A 19,537-nucleotide genomic window follows, 5' to 3' on the forward strand; every position below is an offset into this window, starting at 1 on the left:
ACTGGTTGCCTAAAGTAGCTGAGGACTAAAGGTCAATAGTTAGTTAATTGTGTATATTGACATTCCCATCTAATGCAATTCAGTGAGGTCACAGTGTGGCCTTCCACACTGGTGTTTAGATAATCACAGAGACTCTGAAAGTAGTAATCCTTGGAAGCCTACAGCTCTCTGGAGGGTTGCCATCAAGAAGATATCTATCTATCTATCTATCTATCTATCTTATTTTATATGTGTGTGTGTGTGTGCGCGTGCACGCGTGCATATATATATATATATATGTACATATGTATCTATATGTATGTGCTGCCATAGCTGGTCTCATTCTGCCCCCACTCCACAAACAGTGTGATCTGTTGGTGGAGAACTCAGTGCCTTTCTGATTACCTACCTGTGATTACAGACTGCACACCAAAACCAAAAAACCCACCCTGCCTCAGAAAATAAAGTCATCTTTGAAGTGAGCCATAGTGAACATGTCAATGGCTTGGGTATATTCCAAGATAACCTGGTTATCTTAGAAGGCACTTTTGGGTGTAGTTGCTGTTGTCTCACTCTGGGCTGCATTTCAGTACTAGCAATTATACCTCATTGTAAAGAGCAGGGCCTGTCACATTCTGAAAGCCTTATCAAATTATTAATTGAAGGTAAAAAGTTAGAAACTACTTAAGTCCAGAAGAATTCCTCCACTGATTGGAAGTTTGAAGGAAGCAAAGAAAGGTTTTCCCGCACACCTGCAAACTTCATCATTTCTAGGTGCCACGTGAATAGGACCAGTACTGTGGCCCTACTATTTGTGCTACAAAAACACCTAGAAGTCTCAGCTAAGGACCTGGAACTAACATACTAAGCACTATACACATTTAATAACAGAGCACACCTCTCCTTTGGGCCGACAAAGGGTTAGAGAAAAGCAGCACAATTTTAAAGTCTTTTACTCAGGAGGAACTGCAGCACAAGGAGCTTCAGACAAATACAAATTTAGCAATAGAGCAAGGAGCCAAACACTCCACATCCCAAATTCCAACCTCGCATTTTGATTATGGGTTTGCCTTTATTTTACACTGTGATGAACCCACTTCAAAACTATGCTCTTCTGCTGGGCTAAAAGAAATATATATAAAATAAGAGAGCAATAAAAATCCTAAAAGATAGCTGCACTTACTGTCAAAAAGACTGATGCTAAAAGACGTCTCCAACACCACTAGACCATTGCAGCAGTTTCTGTCTGCCTCCGTTCCCCGTTAGAACGACAGGAGTACAGCGATGGTATTCTCTGCTGAGCCCACCCCAACCACCACCAGTCCCTCTGGGGATTAAAGAGACACAGCCAACCACACTTAAGTGTTAGCTAAGTGGAGACGTCTCCCACCACTGCCCCGCAGTTGTCCTGTCCCAAGCACAACCACTGATTGAGGCCCACGGCCTTTAATACCCTCCCCTGCCCCTAGCAATCCCCCTCTACTGTGACGCTTTTTCCGCACCGAGATCACAGTGCTGCGATCTGCAAGGGGCCACTGGGAGTTTTGTTTGAATCAGATTTGTCTCTCCTGGTATTAACACATCACAATGATGAACGTGGCATAAGCACACAGGAAAGACAGAATCAGAGGGATGGTTATCACACCCTGTGTTTTAAAAGAACTCATTGCCAAAGAGCTATTTTCTCTCTCTTGCACAGATCCTATTTAAACGTGTATTAAGAATACAAGGCTGCTGCTAGTCAGGGACATGTCAGGCACTTATCTTGCATGGTACATCTCCAGAGGCAGTGGAAGCCCCAGGCTCTGCTCCCATCTTAGTTTACACCACTGAAACCAAGACCAACCACCCCATACCTGTTCCTTTGGCAGGATCTAGGTATAGACAGTGATCTAGGAAAGAAAACAACAGTGACGGGGACCTTGTGAAAAAAGGCACCAAGTGCCACTGCAAGGCACTCCATAGCTAACCAGGCTAATCTTCAGATAGGCAAAGGACATCTACGAAAAGACCCAGGGAATCTGACTCAGTTTGTGCCACCCCTGCCCTGTTCACCTCCCATCCCTTTGACAGGGGCAGCCCCAGCCCTGTCTCATCCACAGTGGCAAAATTCAGTTCTGCCTGGTGTGCTGAGAAGTCCTGAGCGTGGGCTAAAGGCAGGCAGGGAGGTCTTGATTAAACCCAAGGGACACATCCATCATTTTTCTCAAGCCACTGCAGAACAAATATAATTGCTTGGCTCCAGCCATCCACCAGGACGCAACATATTTGTGTTTTTATGCTTTCAGCAAGTGCTGTATTCCAGTACATGTTGACTGATGGCTCTCGCTAAAGCGCACTGCAGCTGTAAAGTCTGCAAATCTCATCTGTGGAACAGACGTGGTTGTTTCACTGCACCCATGCCAAAGGAGGCCTCCAGCTGAACTAGCACATCCAGGCAGCAGTGCAAGGAGACCAACCAGCCGTGCTGAGTGTATTAACCTGACACTTGAGATAGCCAGAACTGGCCACCTACAGACAGTCTGGATGTTGTGAAGGGCAGACAGCCTGGCTGACAGGCTGTTTTTGAAAGCTTTTCCTAAATACCAACATGGCAGGATCAAATATCAGTAACTTCTGGTCTTCTCCATTAAATTCTCCTTACCAGACTTGTGCCATTTTGATTTCCAGTGCATATTAAAATCAAGTGTCTTTAGCTGGGATAAGATTCACTATTAGAATGAAAAGTAGTTAAAAAAACTGGGGGGGGGAGCCAAGAAGATATGAGAAAGAGGCATCTGAAATTTTCAGGATGATCAACTCCACCATATAATTTTGGCAACAATTCCATAGGAACCAGCAGTCAGCTGCTGGAAGAACTTTGTTCCATACTTTATATAATGTATATGACTATAATTAAAATTATATCTAGAAACTAGGAGTGAAGCTGAAGTCAGCTTCCCCTCACTCTTCCTAAGGAAATCTAAAGGAGGATTCTGGCAGGAACTTTCTCTAGAGATACCAGAGCTGAAGGCACTAGAGAAAGAAGGCTATCTATCCTTTCAAAATCTCCCCAAGCGTAATTCAACCTGCCTATGGCACAAGATTAATGTTGAATAAACCCAGTAACAACTGCACAGGTTCTGCAGGGAGAAGAAGAAGAAAAAAAATATAGCCCTTTGCCTTTAAAATCTTCCTCAAAATACCTTGAATGGACGGAGGCAACAAAAGAGAAAAGGAAACTCCTGCAGGTTCCTTCTTCATAGGGTGCCCTCATACCTATATGAAGTAAGAATCCAGCCCGAGGAGAGGGGATTTATCACAGCACAGGGAGACTATCGCACTTCTTACGAACATGACTGCACCGTGCCCCAGCATGAGATTACTTGCTCTTGTGGGTGGGGAAAAGAGCATACCTTAATCTTCACACTATACAATTTTCCATGTCCTTTCCTTTCCCCAATAGCTCAGTTGAAGGACTTAATTTTTTCAAGCAACTTCTCTTTCCCTACACCCAGGCTCATGTACCTGAACGGAACACCTCCAAGCAGCAGTTCTTTTCAGTAAGCCTTGGTCATCTGATAGATATAGGACAGCTAAGCTCTGCAACTGAAAAACCTGGACTGCTTTTTTACAGACAAACGCTCACTGAATCCATCAAAGCTTCAGGCAACAGTGGACGTGTGTATTCATATGCTTTTCTAAATCTGTTCCAAGCTGATGAACAGCCTAAATGGATTTTAAATTTCATAGCAAGCTTAGGCTACCACTTTGCATCTGCACTGGCTGCCATTCAGCCCAAGAATAATTTAATACTTTACAGTGTGCTTCTGCTCAAAAGATAAAACTGTACAGGCCTTCAGAAAAGACACAGCATTTACATTTTTTAAGGAGTGCCCTTTTGATTCCTTTGCTGTGATCTCAGTATTAGCATTTTCAAGGTTTACCCCTTAGAGGGCTGTGAAAATAAGACTACAAAGTGCTTCTCCACTACGCTAAAATCAGCCCTCCAGAGCAATCAGATGACAGGAACAGCACACAGATGACCTGAAGATATTTCCATATGTCACATCATCAGTTTCAGGATATATCAGACACTTTGAAGCTAAACAATGTCACTAATTTGAGGATAACTGTTTACAGACTAGCTTTGTTAGTGACCTTGTTTAATCTGCTTGTAAGCACAATTCCTTTATCTAAGAGCAGAGGGCATGAATTACCACCACTGTGAAAATCCCTTTTTTAGCTGCTGCCAGCAACTAGCTGTGTTTTAGGGTTAATTTCATCTATATTTAGAGGATGAAGCTTCTATAAAGCTTAATTATTTTTCTGTGTGGCTTGTATGATGAAGCCACTTACCAGTGAACAGTGGCTTCTTGGCAAAAGTGCTGGCTTAGGGTAAACAGTTGAGATGTCAATCTGGGCAGTATACACCTGTGCCAATCGGAGGTGTTTCAATTAGCATCACTGTGCTTGAACAGGACAAGTCAGGAATTGGGCTGTGTCCAAGTCCCATGACTAAATCAATTCAACCTGCCTTCAACACTATTTTTTTTAATTTCAAAACAAACATAGAAAAGATTCGAGAAATTCAAACGTTTCATGTGGAGCAGATTTAAAAGGAGTGTTTGAAATATACACACCAAAATCCCAAAGAAGAGCCTGGAGGAATGCCACATCCCCCGGTGTGCAACAGACTGCACAAAACCTAATGGCACCATATGAAGATCCTCCTACATCTTATTCCCTACTCCTTTTTCTGCTGCTTCTGGCCTCCATCCCCAGTCAAGTATTCAGGTGATTGTTTTTTCTTGGCCTGGCCACATGTACTAGCATCTCTTCAGCCTCTCTTAGCATCTGCCTCTTGGAGAACTGCCTTTTTGCCCCTTCCTCCCAAGGGACAGCTCCACCTGGCCCCAACACTTGGGGTCTATGTTCAGAGAGGTCCTGCTACCTCTACCAGCTGATCTCATTTTCAGTGGCACCATCTGTCTGCCTCGCTCCTTGCTTACTTTTAGCCCTAGGGCATTGCTTTCCTTGGTCACTACGACTAACACAGCATCCTCTCTTGGCTAGAGGCTGAGTTCTGACTCAATCCTTTCCACTCATATTGCACTGTGCAACTGAGAGCAGTGGAAAGATACACAGTAATAATCACAGCGGGTTCATAATGACATATCAGCACCAGAAACACTTTGAATCAAGTGTCAGCGCCAAGCATTTGTAGCAATTTGCTACATTGCTATGCTGTAAGTTAAATTTGTGTGGAAAAATAATAGCTGAAACAGTCATTTGCAGGAAGCATGATCATTATTTCTGTACACACACACAGAGCCCCCAACATATCTGGAAATGCAGCATGTAATTGATTAAACTCAATTTTGGTTAAATAGCTCCTCTTAAAATGGTGTAGTATCAACAAGCTCTGTGGATTTCATAAAGGGCTATAGAGGCAGCCAAGCATTTCCATACTTTTTCCTTTACATGTATTCAATCTGCCTTATTGGCTAGGTTGTTACATTATTCTAAACAAAAATAAAAGGCACTTTTCTATTAAACCTCAGAACTAATGAAAAATTTCCCACGTACTTAAGCTTCCACGCAGCATGCCACTACTATAACCTTTCCTGTTTTGTCGTACAAATTGCTTGCAACAGCCAACCCACCTGTAGACTGCAAAATAAATTGTTGCAGCTTAGCACTGAACTGCCTGGATGTGCAAGGCAGCGTTCGGATGTATGAGGCAAATCAGGGGACTGATTTCACCGATGGGACTTCTACTTCTGGCCCTTATTAGAAGCTATCTCCAGAGTGGAGTAGGTGCATGGAATGAATCAGAGACAGAGGTGACAGAGGAGCAGTAAGAACATCAATACCTCTGGGAAGCTCATGTTTGCAAGTGAAAAGTCTCACCCATTGAACTGGCAAAGCTGACTTCTGCTCCCCTTGAGAACTTTAGCTTTTGCAACACACAGCAATCATGTTGAACATTTCAGTGTTTCAAGATGAATGCAAATACTGATGTCTCACTTGCCAGCACTTCCAGGGAGAGCTTTGCCAGAGTGCAAGGTCCTTCCCACTGCACTGCCACACTACCAGTTCTTGATGAGTTAAGAATGAACTGCGCAGCTTCGTATGGGTACCAAACTGCTGCTGCCAAAAGGCTGCTGAATTTCAGACATTCTAGGAAAAGTACAACAACACTTAATGATGAAACTACCATCTCTGCTGAGCAACGCCTGAAAATCCAATTAAGGATCCCTAAGAAGAGAAGATCCAGGGTAAGAAGGAACTGGCACAGTCCCATTTTAGAAAAGCACAGGCGAGAAACCCTTTCTGTGAATGCACATTTTCTGACACCAAATGCGAAACACAATCGCACATCACTCCATGATAACAACACCTTCAGCTTGGTCAATACCTTGTGCATTGGACAGTTCCCCTGCTCATTATTTAAGACACCCAGTAATCTTGTCTTTCTGCTCCAAAGTGAAAGTTGTCTGTGCCCATATAAAGTGTAAATTAAGTGCAGCCACTGTTTCCTCTGCTGGAGATAGGCATGAATAGCTTCCTATACCCTGAACTACCCAGAATAGAAAGAAGAGACTTGAGCTTGTCGCAGCCATAATGACTCAGTCTCTCATTAAAAGTCACTATTACCAGCAACATCAACTGTGGCAATGAAGGGTTGAGCTTTATGCACCCCACGAAAAACACTGGTCAACGAGCACAGCCTTGCTTGCATGAAGGCTTGAAGCAATTTACTTGTGTAAGCAAAAAGGTGTCAGGCTTCCAGCTGATTATTTGTAATGCAGAAGTAGGAGTAATGTATTGTAATAAGTTATCTTGGACAGAAGATACCTTTTTCCTAACGGCATAACAAAGCAATTGTACATCCATCGGCTATACTGAAGTGTGACTAGAAAGGGTAGAGCATCACGCTTCCCTTACAAGATCACGGCCTGTAATAGCAAAATTTTTATTGCAATTTAAAATTTTTATTTTAAAATAACATAGTCATGCCCTGATACCAATGCATTTCATGGTACTAACAATATTTCAGTGTTGAAGTGACAATAAAATAATTAACCATATATCCAATACATATTACAGGATGCATGGCTATACAAGTCTTACAGAGAACATTACATCAGATAGCTTATGGTATAAAAGAACATAATTGAGTGATGTTTTTTGGAGTGATTTTCCCCCCAGGATAAGATCTCAGGCATCTGTCATCTATCTTGCTCCTACCAAGCTAAGGAGGCTGACTGTGTGAAAGACGAAACCTACTGTAGCTTCCATTTCATTTGACCTGTAAAGAGAGTCTGAAAACACCAGAGAGTTCTAATGTTTCAGGAGTGACTATCAATGACAGACAGGCACAAGAAGCATTTTCTACTGGTCACATTGTCATGTATATCGCTCCAGTTTTAAAATGAAAGAAATCCCAGCATCCCCAAGTTTATCAAAGACTAAGTTATATCGAGGAACATACCTTTGAGATGTTACTAGAGCGGCTCACAGAATGCCCCAAAGCCTTCTCATTCTGAAAGAGGAAGAACAGGATCACTGCAGCAACAAATCACAGTTATGAGAATATTTTAAAGCTGGTATTAGAAACCAAATTCCACAGAGAAAGTCCTACAGCTGTGGCTTTTAAGGATGGTGCTTCTATTGACATCAGCCTGATTTACAATAATCACAAAATTGCTTTGTTTGCTTAAAAAGATATTACCTTGCTGAAAATCACATAGGCAAGACAAGTACAAACTGAGAAATACTAGAACAATGACTTCTTCTCCCTATGAAAACTGGAAAGCCCTTTTCTCGGATGGCGTCTATTTTGGAAAGGATATTTCTCAGCCCTGCTTCATCTACATCTAAAGGCAAACATCCAAGCACTAAAACTGAAAGCTCTTGCTTAAAGAAAAACAAAAGTATCACAGTGATGTCTGGAAACAATTGTGAATAACCACATGCATGTCATTTCAGGAGACAAAGCAGAATTACTGAGGAACTTCCTATTTACCACAGAACTCATAATTAAACTGGAAATATTATACAAGATGGAAATGCAGAAGCTGCAATTCTCAAAACTGTAATCAGTGACAACTGTATCTCTTGCTCACTTTTCAGTGTGCAGACCCTGACTGATAAGGATGACAATCTTACCTCCTACCAAAATAAACTGTAGGTTTCACCAAGATGTTTTGTCCTCTAAGGGTTCTAGGTTTCTGAACATCAGTTTACCATAGGTGTAACGGGACATGACTGCCCCACTGGGAGGAGCCTAGAAATTGCTCTGCAAAGACTTTTCTGAATAAAATCCAACAGGAAATACTTTCTTCTAAACAAACATTACAAATAGGGCAAGTCATAACATTTGGTTACAGTTTACCGTAAGTGTAACTGGACAGAATTGCTTCACTGGGAAGAGCCTAGAAATTGCTCTGCAAAAACTTTTCTGAATAAAATCCAACAAGAAACACTTTTTTTCTAAGCAAATATTACAAACAGGGCAAGTCATAACATGTTCCTCTAACTCTGTGAAGCTAGGATGTAAACTGGTTTGAGGTTTAAACCCTCTGAAAAAAGGGTAAATTTACTACTTTCTCCTATGGGCTCTATGCTGGGTAAGAGTTTCTAGAAGTGCATCTTTTCATCTAGGATTTTAGGAATCAAACTCTTTCACCTTTATTCCTGAAGAGAATGTAACCTAACAGAGACACTTTGGCAGCACCCTCTTCCAGTTCTCATTGGCACTGACAGATCAGACAGAGCTTGACATCAGAAGTCCTTCATATATAACAAATGGTGACATAAAAAAAAAGCCCAAAGCAGTCCACTGCTGTTACTCCTAGATCAGCTTGGATATAGCACACTCACTGGTTTCAGACCTCCTGCCTATGGTTTGTTACAATTCAAACCACTTTCAATGACTAAAGCCCATGTCAAGTCAGCCTGGCTGGCTGGGCACCCAGATGCTACACCCACACTTTGAGACCCCTGAGCTCCCCAACACTTCTACCGACAGCACATCCCCAGAGCAACTTCAAAGTTTTGTGTTGAGAAAAGAGAAGGCAAGGCAAAAACTTCAGCGTGTGCTTACAAAAGCAGGCTGACCCTTCCTTACAACACTGGTTGCCTCTCAACAGAGTCCTGGGTATCACCTCAGTTGACAGATATAAATTGCACTTCCTCCCTTAAAAACGTGAGGAAGCAAATGCAGTGTTCTCAAATCCTCTGTATGTAGGAGTTTGAGTACCCAGAAGACAGTACAATAGTGTTTAAGAACAGAGGAGAAGTGACCAGGGAACCCCCTGCCAGTTTTGACTGATGGCCAAACTAAAAATCAGCAAGGATCAGCTTAAGGTCTGGAATAGTTGTGGCCTAAATTACCACTGACTTGAATGCCAGATATGCAATGTGCAAGCTGAGTTTGATTTTTGAGATGACTATGAGCTTTTGTTACATAGATAACAGTATTCCCGGAACAAAAACAAACAGGTCAAGACCCCCAAAAATATGGACATGATGCTTATGTGAAGACTAACATTGGACGGGACTTCTGCCAGAACCAGTATGGCTAAGAATTGACTCCAACCGTATGGGAAGGACCTAGCTGATTTCATCAAAGGCAGTGTAACTACAGCAACAGAAAAAAAAAGTTCATTGAAGCTGTAGAAGGCGGGAGGAAATAAAAAGGGGGCAGGAACATGTTCTCAAGCTATGACAAAAAGAGAGCAACACAAGCTGACAAGCACAAAGAGTTGTCATTGCATATGTGTGAGGTGTGGGGGGAAGCAGGCTGTGCTTGGCCTTCTAGGGATGTGTGGGAGGTAAACAAAGCAAGGCTATATGGGACAAGGGAAAATGATAGTGACGAGCAGGACCCGTGGCCAAGAAGTCTGCCTAAAGCAACACATACAGCTCCACACAGGTGACAGTCTCAAACCCAGCCCTAGGTGTCAAAGACTTCTGGGTGAAATTCCTAAAGACAAAATTAAACAGAGCAGAGGTTTCTTCACGTTAACTCAATGCTCCCCAAATACTGCTGTCTAGCTGAAGAAGATGCCTGCAAGGGAGCATGACTGAACTTACACAGGCACCTGTATTGAAAAGGATGTGCTAAAATCTAATAAGCACAAACAGGCTGGAGGACAAGACCTGTATTTGCACAACACGGTAAATGATGCAGAGCAAACACACTCTTAGCCATGCCACAGAAACTAGTCTTTCTGCCTCTGCTCCCAGAACTGATTTTATCTGATGGATGCCAGGAGCCTCTGAGAGACAGATGCTCATATTATCTTTATTGATCTACTGTTGGAAACATACCTATCAGAGCTTTCAGTCAGCAGATGACTGTGAACAGTTCGTTTTGTTATTGAAAGAATGATCATTTTGAAACAAAAAAGTGGTCTTGAAAAAGGGTTACAGAGGGCATACACACATATATTTAAGTATCGGTGATATTTCTAAAGGACTCCTAGCCACCTAAGTGCTTTTTCACATCTCAGCTTCTTTACCACACAAAGCTGGTTCCTCCATAAAGCCAACAGGAAATTCACTACAGCCTTAGCCCGGGTTGGCCAAAATCTGTACTGGCAGAGCTACTTACACCGACAAGGAGGAGAAGCACCAACTCAGCCACATTTTCAAGGAGTGACAACTGACCCAACAGCCACTACTTGATCCAACACAGACTTGCAAATAATACACACAGTCTGGCTATCCCATCAACTACCAAGCAGCCCCATCACCCAGATAAAGTTGCTTCAGCCCTTGGACACCAACTGACCCTGTCTTAGCCTGTCTTCTAATCAGGCATATTTTTTTGAAAGAGTTGCTCCAAGTATCACAGTTTATATACAAGCAGACTTTAAAATGTGTTGGGCTGAAAACAGATAAACAACTGAGTTTCCCTGTGCAACAGTAATTTCCAGTTCACCATGACCACTCAAGTAGCACCCCTGCCGAAGGAACGTACAGTGCTTCCTTGCTAGCTTCTGCAAAGGACCAAAAAAATTTTTTCTTTTTAAATCATTAAACAGCAACAGAAACACTTCTAAGTAATACAGTTCATGAAGTCTAGCTGTGCTGTTTAATTCTCTTTTACAAATAAAATAATAAACATCTATCCTTCAGGAAAAAGCACTGTGGAAGCCATTAAATAGAGCCGGTGCTTGCTGGTGTTTCCCACGCTGTGATACATTAAGGATGCCTTAAGTTTTCCAGTCATTAATATAGAAAAGAGCTGTAAAGCCATGGAAGGAGCTCCTGGAATAGGTAGATTTTAATGGCAGGCACAACTACTAAGTGGGGAACAGAAAAGTTAAATAGATAAAAATTATTTTAAAGGCAAACAAACAAAAGCTCACTTTTCACACTATATCTATCACCGGTACTTTCATCCTGGGATCTTTTACCAATTATTCACAAATTAATACTGACATGGGAGTGGCAAGGATAAGCTTCCATTATGGTACTATCACTACCCAACAAATAAAGGTCTTCAGAGGCTTTTTCTAGTATGTTCCCCTTGTACATTAAAACATATTCTAGTCTAGTAATTACAACTCCAAACAAGCTCTCCTTCCTTCTTACAAAAGCATTAGTCTTTGCACTTCAGTGAAAGGTCAAGACAAATGCAACATCTGCCAGCATGGACGATGCAATTATCACCAGTTAAAGCAAGTGTCACTCTACTTTAGCAGATCAGTCTTTCTGTATGGGATAATGGGAATCCTGCCTTTCAAATCATCCTAGTCAACTAGAACCACCTGGCAGGCACTTAAAAAAAAATATCTAGATAGGAAAAAATTACAAGTGCAACTTGTAACTTCTCATGAGCCACTCGCTGCCAGCTGCTGCTCCGAGGTCCCCATCAGAGCCTGGCTCTAGGGAAATAAAGAGGAAGGCAGAAGCAGGGAAATGATTGAAAAACAGAAAAACTGCTACCCATTCCTACAGTGACATGTTTCTCTAAGCTTTGGGATGTACTTGCTTGCAATTGTCTGAATCCCCTCCCAACTTTCCTTTCTTTTTCTATCTTCCCCTTGAATTTGCTCCCTACTGTGAGTGACAGAGCTGCCTCCTTCCTTCAGCAGTTGCTTTAGCTCACATCTGCTTTCCTGCAGGGCTCTTCATCTTGCCTTCTCCACCTTGCTAGCTCATTATTTTCCCTTCTGCCACCATTCCTTGGTTACTCTTGCATGACATCTCTCCCTTCTCAGTTCAGAGATCTAGAAGCCAACACTTCTCTGCCATCTTCCCTTTTATCTCAGTCTTCCATATTCAGTACTTCAAGTTACTTTACCCTTACTTCCCTACCATAACATACCCATTTTCCACTAAGCGCAACAGCTTAACTTACACAGCCAAACCCAGAACCCTTGTGAGCCACCTGAGCCTGAAGAAGGGGCTCCGCTCACTGATAACAATTCAGGCAGCCACAGCTGCTCTTGTGCACTTACAATACCAATCTAACATACTGACCTTTCTCCAAACTCAGCTGTAGACTTAATGGAGCCTCAGCAAGTGGGCATCCTAAAGAAATACAATATGTCCTTGACAGGATGGAAGGGGGAAAATACCTTGGTAAAATGGTTTGGATTTTGTGTTTCCAACATTCTGGGTTTCAGTCATTAAGGCAGGTAAATAGAAGACAACAGAGGAAGCAGTCTCATAGCTTCTTCTGGCTACATCCCTGACTACACACCTACATTCAGTCCTAAGTATGGCTAATACTAAACCAGTCTTTATCTCTGCTCATAGACCTGCAGAAGAAACTGCAAGCCAGATCCCAATGGTTTAGCAAGGTGATTTTTATTCTCTTTTCCTCTGGGAAAGGAGGACAGAGGGCACCACAGAAAGGCCCTCCTTCGTCCTCAAGCCACCAATGGCTATGTATGAACCTAGCACATGCCTGCTTCCTGAAGTCTTAATTTTCTAACACACCAGTGACCTGATAGGGAACTATATTCCCCATTTGGCAATACAACTTTTATGTTACATTATCTTATATGAAAAAATGGGTTAAGATCCTAATCTAATGATAAGAGTTCTCCAGCTAAAATCTCAGTAATGAAGAACAGAACCAGTTGTTTTGATGATGTTGTTACTGCAATGCCCCAGCCGCATATCCCTCCCTACAAGGTAAGTACTAATGCCTCAGCCCAATAGAGACACAGTTAAACAAACCAAAGCAGACTGGCTAGGGCACTGCCTACTTGTGGTTTTCTACCTGGAATCTGAAAGCTGTTCTGATCTTACTTTGTGCACTACAACTGCATTTTACAATGATAGTTTAAGCACAAGATCAGTATCTAGTAAAATCACTTACTGTTATCAACCATGAGTGACACAGGCACCTTTTCAACAAAGTCTTCTGCACTACAACTGCATTTTACAATGATAGTTTAAGCACAAGATCAGTATCTAGTAAAATCACTTGCTGTTATCAACGAGTGACACAGGCACCATTTCAACAAAGCCTTCTGCATAAATGGTTGCTTGCCTTAATAAAAAACTTTGCAGAAAAGAATAAGTAAGTAATAATTGCTCCCATTCATAAAGCAGTTCTCATTCTTGGATCTTATGAGAATTACAGAATGGGACACAGAATGGCATTGCTTGAAATGGTGAGGTGCTGAAGTACTGAGTAGCTGAATGACCCTCACATGGCAAAGCAGCAACTCAGGAATGAAACTCAGTTCTTCCATCAAGTCCCATGACCACAGCATGAATGCACAGTTGTTCTACAAACACGCAGTGGTACACACCTAGGTATTGTTTCAGGTTTCATAACTCTGTCAGATTTCCTAACAACCTCTTCCCAGATTTTCTGCAAATCTTGCACTGCAACTCTGTACCTGTGTCCTGGTTTTGGCTGGGATAGAGGTAATTTTCTTCCTAGTAGCTGGTATAGTGTTATGTCTTGGATTCAGTATGAGAAGAATGTTGATAACACACTGATGTTTTCAGTTGTTGCTAAGTAGTGTTTAGACTAAGTCAAGGATTGTTCAGCTTCTCATGCCCAGCCAGCAAGAAGGCTAGTGGGCGGCACAAGATGTTGGGAGGGGACACAGCCAGGGCAGCTGACCCAAACTGGCCAAAGGGGTATTCCATACTATGTGACATCCTGCCCAGTATATAAACTGGGGGGAGTTGGCCTGGGGGGATTGCTGCTCGGGAACTAACAAGGCACAGTCAATGAGTGGTGAGCAACTGCATTGTGCATCACTTGTTTTGTATATTCCAATCCTTTTATTATTATTGTAATTTTATTATTGTTATTATTATCATTATTAGTTTCTTCCTTTCTGTTCTATTAAACTGTTCTTATCTCAACCATGAGTTTTACCTTTTTCCTTCTGATTCTCTCCCCCATCCCACTGGGTGGGGGGGGAGTGAGTGAGCAGCTGTGTGGTGCTTAGTTGCTGGCTGGGGTTAAACCACAACAACCTGAACAGTGGAAAGTACAAAGAACATAAACTTTTAGTCTGGGGAGAGGTGTTGTGGTTGTTGTTGACAATATTGGCATGTGCACTTAATTGTCTAAAGTGGATAGAAGGAGAGGAAAGAAATGGGAGAAGGCTTTGTGAAGTATTTTCTTCACCTGTGAAAAAAATGGATTGTTAAATTACAAAAGCTTTGTGAGCACTAGATCTTGTGGCTGACAGAACCCAACATTTAATTACTTCAGTAGGAAAGGGTATTTTGCATATCAACTGAATATTGCCTTTATTTATTTGGCAGTCACCAGGTCATCATGGAAGAGCAATAAATTTACTGTTTATAAAGCCAATACTTGGCAAACTTCTTAAACCTTCCTCATTTCCAATTTTTATCCATAAAATATGATGAAATATCATCAAGGTTCATCAATGATTTTTGCATGCAGCTAGAAGAGTAATGAAAGGAAGAATAATGGCACCTATGCCTAGCATCTCTGCTCTTGTGCAGTATTTACCCCTGGACATTGGAAACTGAGGAGGTGATGGAAATCACACCACCTATTTCCTTTTTTGCTTTCCTAGAGACCCAGTATAAATACTGAAAAAGGAATCCAAACAATCTGCCCCGTCCATCTAGTCCAGTATCTTCTGTTCTTGGATGATCCCACTTGATTCTCTGGGACCAGCAATTCATGAATGAGTGTGGAAACCCAATATAAGATTTCAGATATTCCATCACAGTGGAAAATCTATAGCAAGTTCACTGCGGATTACTCAGCTCACTAACTTGCTCATTCATGCTCACATCAAGCTACTTCACATAGTGGGAGACAAATTCAGAAAAACAACCTGAAGGCAAAAAACAAGGCTGGAAGTAAAACCTAGGACAATTAACAAGCTTTATTCCAGGTGCTGATCTTACAGCTGTGCCTGAAAACATCAGCAACAGAAATAAAATCATGAGATCATATGGCTTTAACAGAAAAGAAAGACCAACAAAAGGATGGCTTTAATGGCAGAGTTCAAGGAATTCAAAGAACAGGCCCCTCTGGGGTTTGGGGAGGGGAGTGAAGGAGGCTAACAGATCACAAACAAGAAATATAAATGAGAAGAAATTCAAAGAACAAGGCAAACACAGCAGAATGCTGAAGTCAAATAAGAATCTCTTGCCTATGTCTGCACCACAGTGTGGTCAGAAGAACAATGCATTTCATCTCCAGTCTGCCTTGTGAATAGCTCTTAGAGCTGGCATGGATGTACCTGATACTATGCAAACCTGACAGGCATGCAGGTCCCTACATGTTCCAGATATGGTCCACCTGTGTATAAGTCCTTACTCATTGTGTATTGCTGTGTGCTTAGTCTTGCCAGTTTGGTCTTAGAAGTATGTGGGATACAATGCTTGAATACACTCTTAAGTTCAGCGATACACCAGATAAGGTGAGGAGAGCATTCTCTTCAAAAAGGCCCTTTTCTTTATGGCTTTGTTCTCCAGACTTTTTTCAACATACCATTTTTCTGTTTTTTGCATTGCTTTGCTTTATTTCCAAAGGCTCCATGAAGTGCATCTGATGGATAACCTGTGTCTCCAGCTGCCATTTCAAAATGGAGATCTGATCTCCGTCTCCCCTCTTTAGTTGTTTGATTTTGAAAGCCTTCCTCTTGCTGAGCTGAGGCTGCCTCACCTGGAAGAGCAAATTTTAATTTCTGCACAAGACCATCAGTCTGATATATTTCACTAAAATTACATTCATTTGCACACTCACTATATTCACATGCCAGGTGCCCAATTTCTAACAAAGAAAGTAGGCTGCAAACTTTGGCATCCAACATGTTTTATGGATGTTCTTATCTTGCTGTTGCCAGACAACCTGCCTAAAATGGATGCACGCCTTCATGTGATGCAACACATAAAAATGAATCCTTCCCTCAGGGAACAAATTATATGAACTACAAAAGACATGATCCAAAAATATATAGCTTTCTTGATAATGGAAGAAGCATGCATTAACCTTACCTGTGTGACAGCGAAAATGCCGTTTCAAACAATTTCATGTATTTAACAGCAGAGAGATACAAACACTGAGAAAGCCAGCAATTATAAACAGATTAAAAGGAATAACATTCTATCTTTTGTGAAGTAACTGCATTTAATGCAACTGCTGGAATTCTCATGGTACACTACACATGTCAATATGCCAAAGCAATTGACTATTTTAAACATTCACAGATTAAAAAACCCTCTAGGCAACTGGCAATTTGGAATTTCTCAAGCTGCCAAAAGACATAGGAAGCCTGCAGCTTAGATGAACTCTCCAAAGAGCTGGCCTTTCTTGGTGTCTACACAACTTTGCTGGCTGAGACGCTTGCTGCTGGCCCAGGCTGTGTGCCAGCATGAGCTCCTCAGGCAAGGTGGCAGGCAGCTATGCAGTTTGCACGTCGTGTGTAACTTGGACACGATGCACGTGCCTGGGTCACTGCCTCTGCTCAGCTAAGAAGGTCCACAAAGCCTCTGTGACTTCCAACTCATATTATACCATCGAAGTGTACTGTTAAAACAGTGAATCACAGAATCATCTCTTAGCCAAGGTTACAAAGGCCTCCTGAATCTAAAACCAGATTCAGAACAATACTAGAAAACTGGATACTTCCCAAAGCAAACTTGATCCTTCAAGTTGCTTCTATTTTGCTCAAGGATTTTATCTTCTTTTCTCCCTTTCCATCTTAAGATATTAAGATTGCTTATTAACTTACTTCTGACTCCATGGACCATAAGGGCAAATGACAATTCCCTCTAGCAATTAGAGAAATCGCTTCCCAAATGATGCTGGGAAAGCGTTTGGGATATTTTTGGTAACATTTAACATGATACGCCCAAAAGCACATGACAAAAGAGCTCTCAAAAGAGCACTTGTAGATATCAGACCTGTTTAGTAATACCTACTCCATACGGACTAGCTTGGTTTTCCCTGAAATTTCATGTTCCCATTTTTATCAGTGCAGTCTGACAAATGTTCTGACCTGCAGCATTTCAAACTCAGTGTTAAACGATCACAGAAATTTAGGTAAATGATGAACTGGGCCCTACAGATCCCATTAAAGCTACTTAGCCAAACACTGATTAGAGTAAAAATCTAACTTGTGATGTTCTAAAGAGCTTTAAGCACATTACATTTCTTACAACAATTGTTTGTAAGGTCAGAGAACACACAAAGAAAGTACCTAAGAAAACAACAATTCAACCATCCTTACAAAAATAAGCCAAAACTACTTAAGGAAAACACTGCTCTGGGAAGAAAGATGATTCACGACTAAGAGAAAGGTACTCTTCATTTAAAGAGTAGTGCATTTAAACTGCAGAACAAGACTCTTTTAAAGCATATACTTGCTAATAAAAAATTATATTAAGTGATCGTTCAGGGTTCCTGGCTCATTATCCAGGAAATTCAGGTGTCAATTGACTATTTACCCCAAGTCGTTTAAATAACATGCATGTGTGAATGCACACACTTAAACACATTAATTTTTTTAATAAAAAACCTACAGAAAGCACACATAGAGCCAACTACCCTCTTTTCCCCCAAAATACAACCCTTGATACCAGAAACAAAGGCAAAAAACTCTCTAGGCGTAGCAGGCTATTCTAACCAGTAACCCAAGAGCATTTTATAGTGTTTTGCCAGGGAAGCACAGTTGATTTCACATGGTGCCTCACCTGACGCTTTGGGATGCAGCCAACCAGCATGTATCCAGAGAAGGCTACGTAGGACCAGGCAGAAGACCAGTACTAGAGACATCATCATTCATGAGCACCTACTGGTGCTATCAGCATTCTGCACTGTTTGGTGCTGTGAACATTTAAAGTCTTTATACTACTAAGAGTACCAGCATATGGCAGGAACCCGGCAAGGCAGTGCTTTGAAACACCTGGCCACATCTCCAGCCTGCTATGCCATCGCTAACCTCCCACAGCACAGCACAGCCAGGACGTATTTTGCAATCGCTATTTCAGGGCTTTCTGCAAAATTCAGACCTGAAGAAGCCAATGTATGACTTGCTTTCGCAGGTCTGTCTTTCAGGACCATTCCCTTTGTTCACAGTCCTGTGTGAACAACAGTGACTCAAGATGGCCATTTCTCACTGACAAAGCAATTCTATGATTTGCACAGTGCTAAAAGCTGCAAAAGCCTCTTCTCTTAAACACAGAGGATTTAACCACTCTAAATGTACTTCTTTTTTAGCCTAAAAATCTGTAGTCATTAACTTCATTTCCACAGTCGGGGTGCTGCCCTTGAAGTGTCAACATATTCAGTAACGTTAAAGGAACTGAGGGTGCAGGTTCCCAAGAGTCACAGATAAACAAGTTTCAGCAAACAAGGGGTGTGCATTCTTCAGTCACAAACAGATACTCTGGCACTCTCTCACTCAGAGGATATTTAGGACCTGTTACTCATAAGAGCAAATCCTGCTGATTCTGGTTACCTTCCAACCACACAGCAGGAACAGGGAAAGTACAGCACCATACATCACAGATATCAAGGGAAGAAAAATGAAAATGCAGGGAAAGTAAAGGACAGAAGCAGAATTTTAATGTGCTCCATTAGTCTTTCCTGTATATCACTCATGAAGTGGGTCCCCGATATAGGAGCAGGATAAGAATTCAGCATCTATCTGCAAATCAGTTAACACCACCTAAATCCATGTCTCACAGCTGATGCTATCTAGTTTACCGATATTGATCACTGGTATATGTGTACATCATGTTCCCACTTTCTTCGCTACATCTGTCACAATAGCTTATGCCCACAAATGAAAATCGATTAAAGAAATCTTTTTGGTGGAAGACAAATTCTCAGAAGATTTAGATTTTCTACATTTTTGATACTTTTCCCACTCTTAGAGAAGATAAGCACAACTCAGGAGGCCAACAGGATGAAAACAAAATCCTACAGATCTATGTTTGTTTAGGAAGGTCATTTCAACTTCTTTATTTAAAGAAGTTATTGGAGAAAAGAAGATGGTATGGCCATATAGAATGAGGGGAAAGTCTTCCACAATGGCACCGAAAGCAAAATGGTAAGCCCCATTCTGTCAGGGACATCTTTTGTAGTTCTGTA

The 19,537-nt window shown here is 41.6% G+C and overlaps 1 protein-coding gene across 8 annotated transcripts in view; it reads right to left on the reverse strand.

Annotated features, from left to right (window-relative positions):
* The window catches only part of MARCHF8 (membrane associated ring-CH-type finger 8), a 97,919-nt gene that overhangs the window by 14,869 nt on the left and 63,513 nt on the right, over positions 1-19,537 (reverse strand). For 3 of the 8 annotated variants that reach the window (XM_069796523.1, XM_069796528.1, XM_069796521.1), the window contains 2 exons: positions 15,932-16,105; positions 7,457-7,507 (listed from right to left, as the gene is read on the reverse strand). The exons of 2 other annotated variants lie outside the window; for them this stretch is intronic. In XM_069796523.1, coding sequence (XP_069652624.1) covers positions 7,457-7,507; positions 15,932-16,105 — 225 coding nt within the window. The remainder of the gene's footprint in view (positions 1-7,456; positions 7,508-15,931; positions 16,106-19,537) is intronic. 3 more of the 8 variants (XM_069796529.1, XM_069796526.1, XM_069796524.1) reach the window with 1 other exon arrangement.

The sequence above is a fragment of the Haliaeetus albicilla genome, chromosome 11, assembly GCF_947461875.1.
Source record: "Haliaeetus albicilla chromosome 11, bHalAlb1.1, whole genome shotgun sequence".
Lineage (NCBI taxonomy): Eukaryota > Metazoa > Chordata > Aves > Accipitriformes > Accipitridae > Haliaeetus > Haliaeetus albicilla.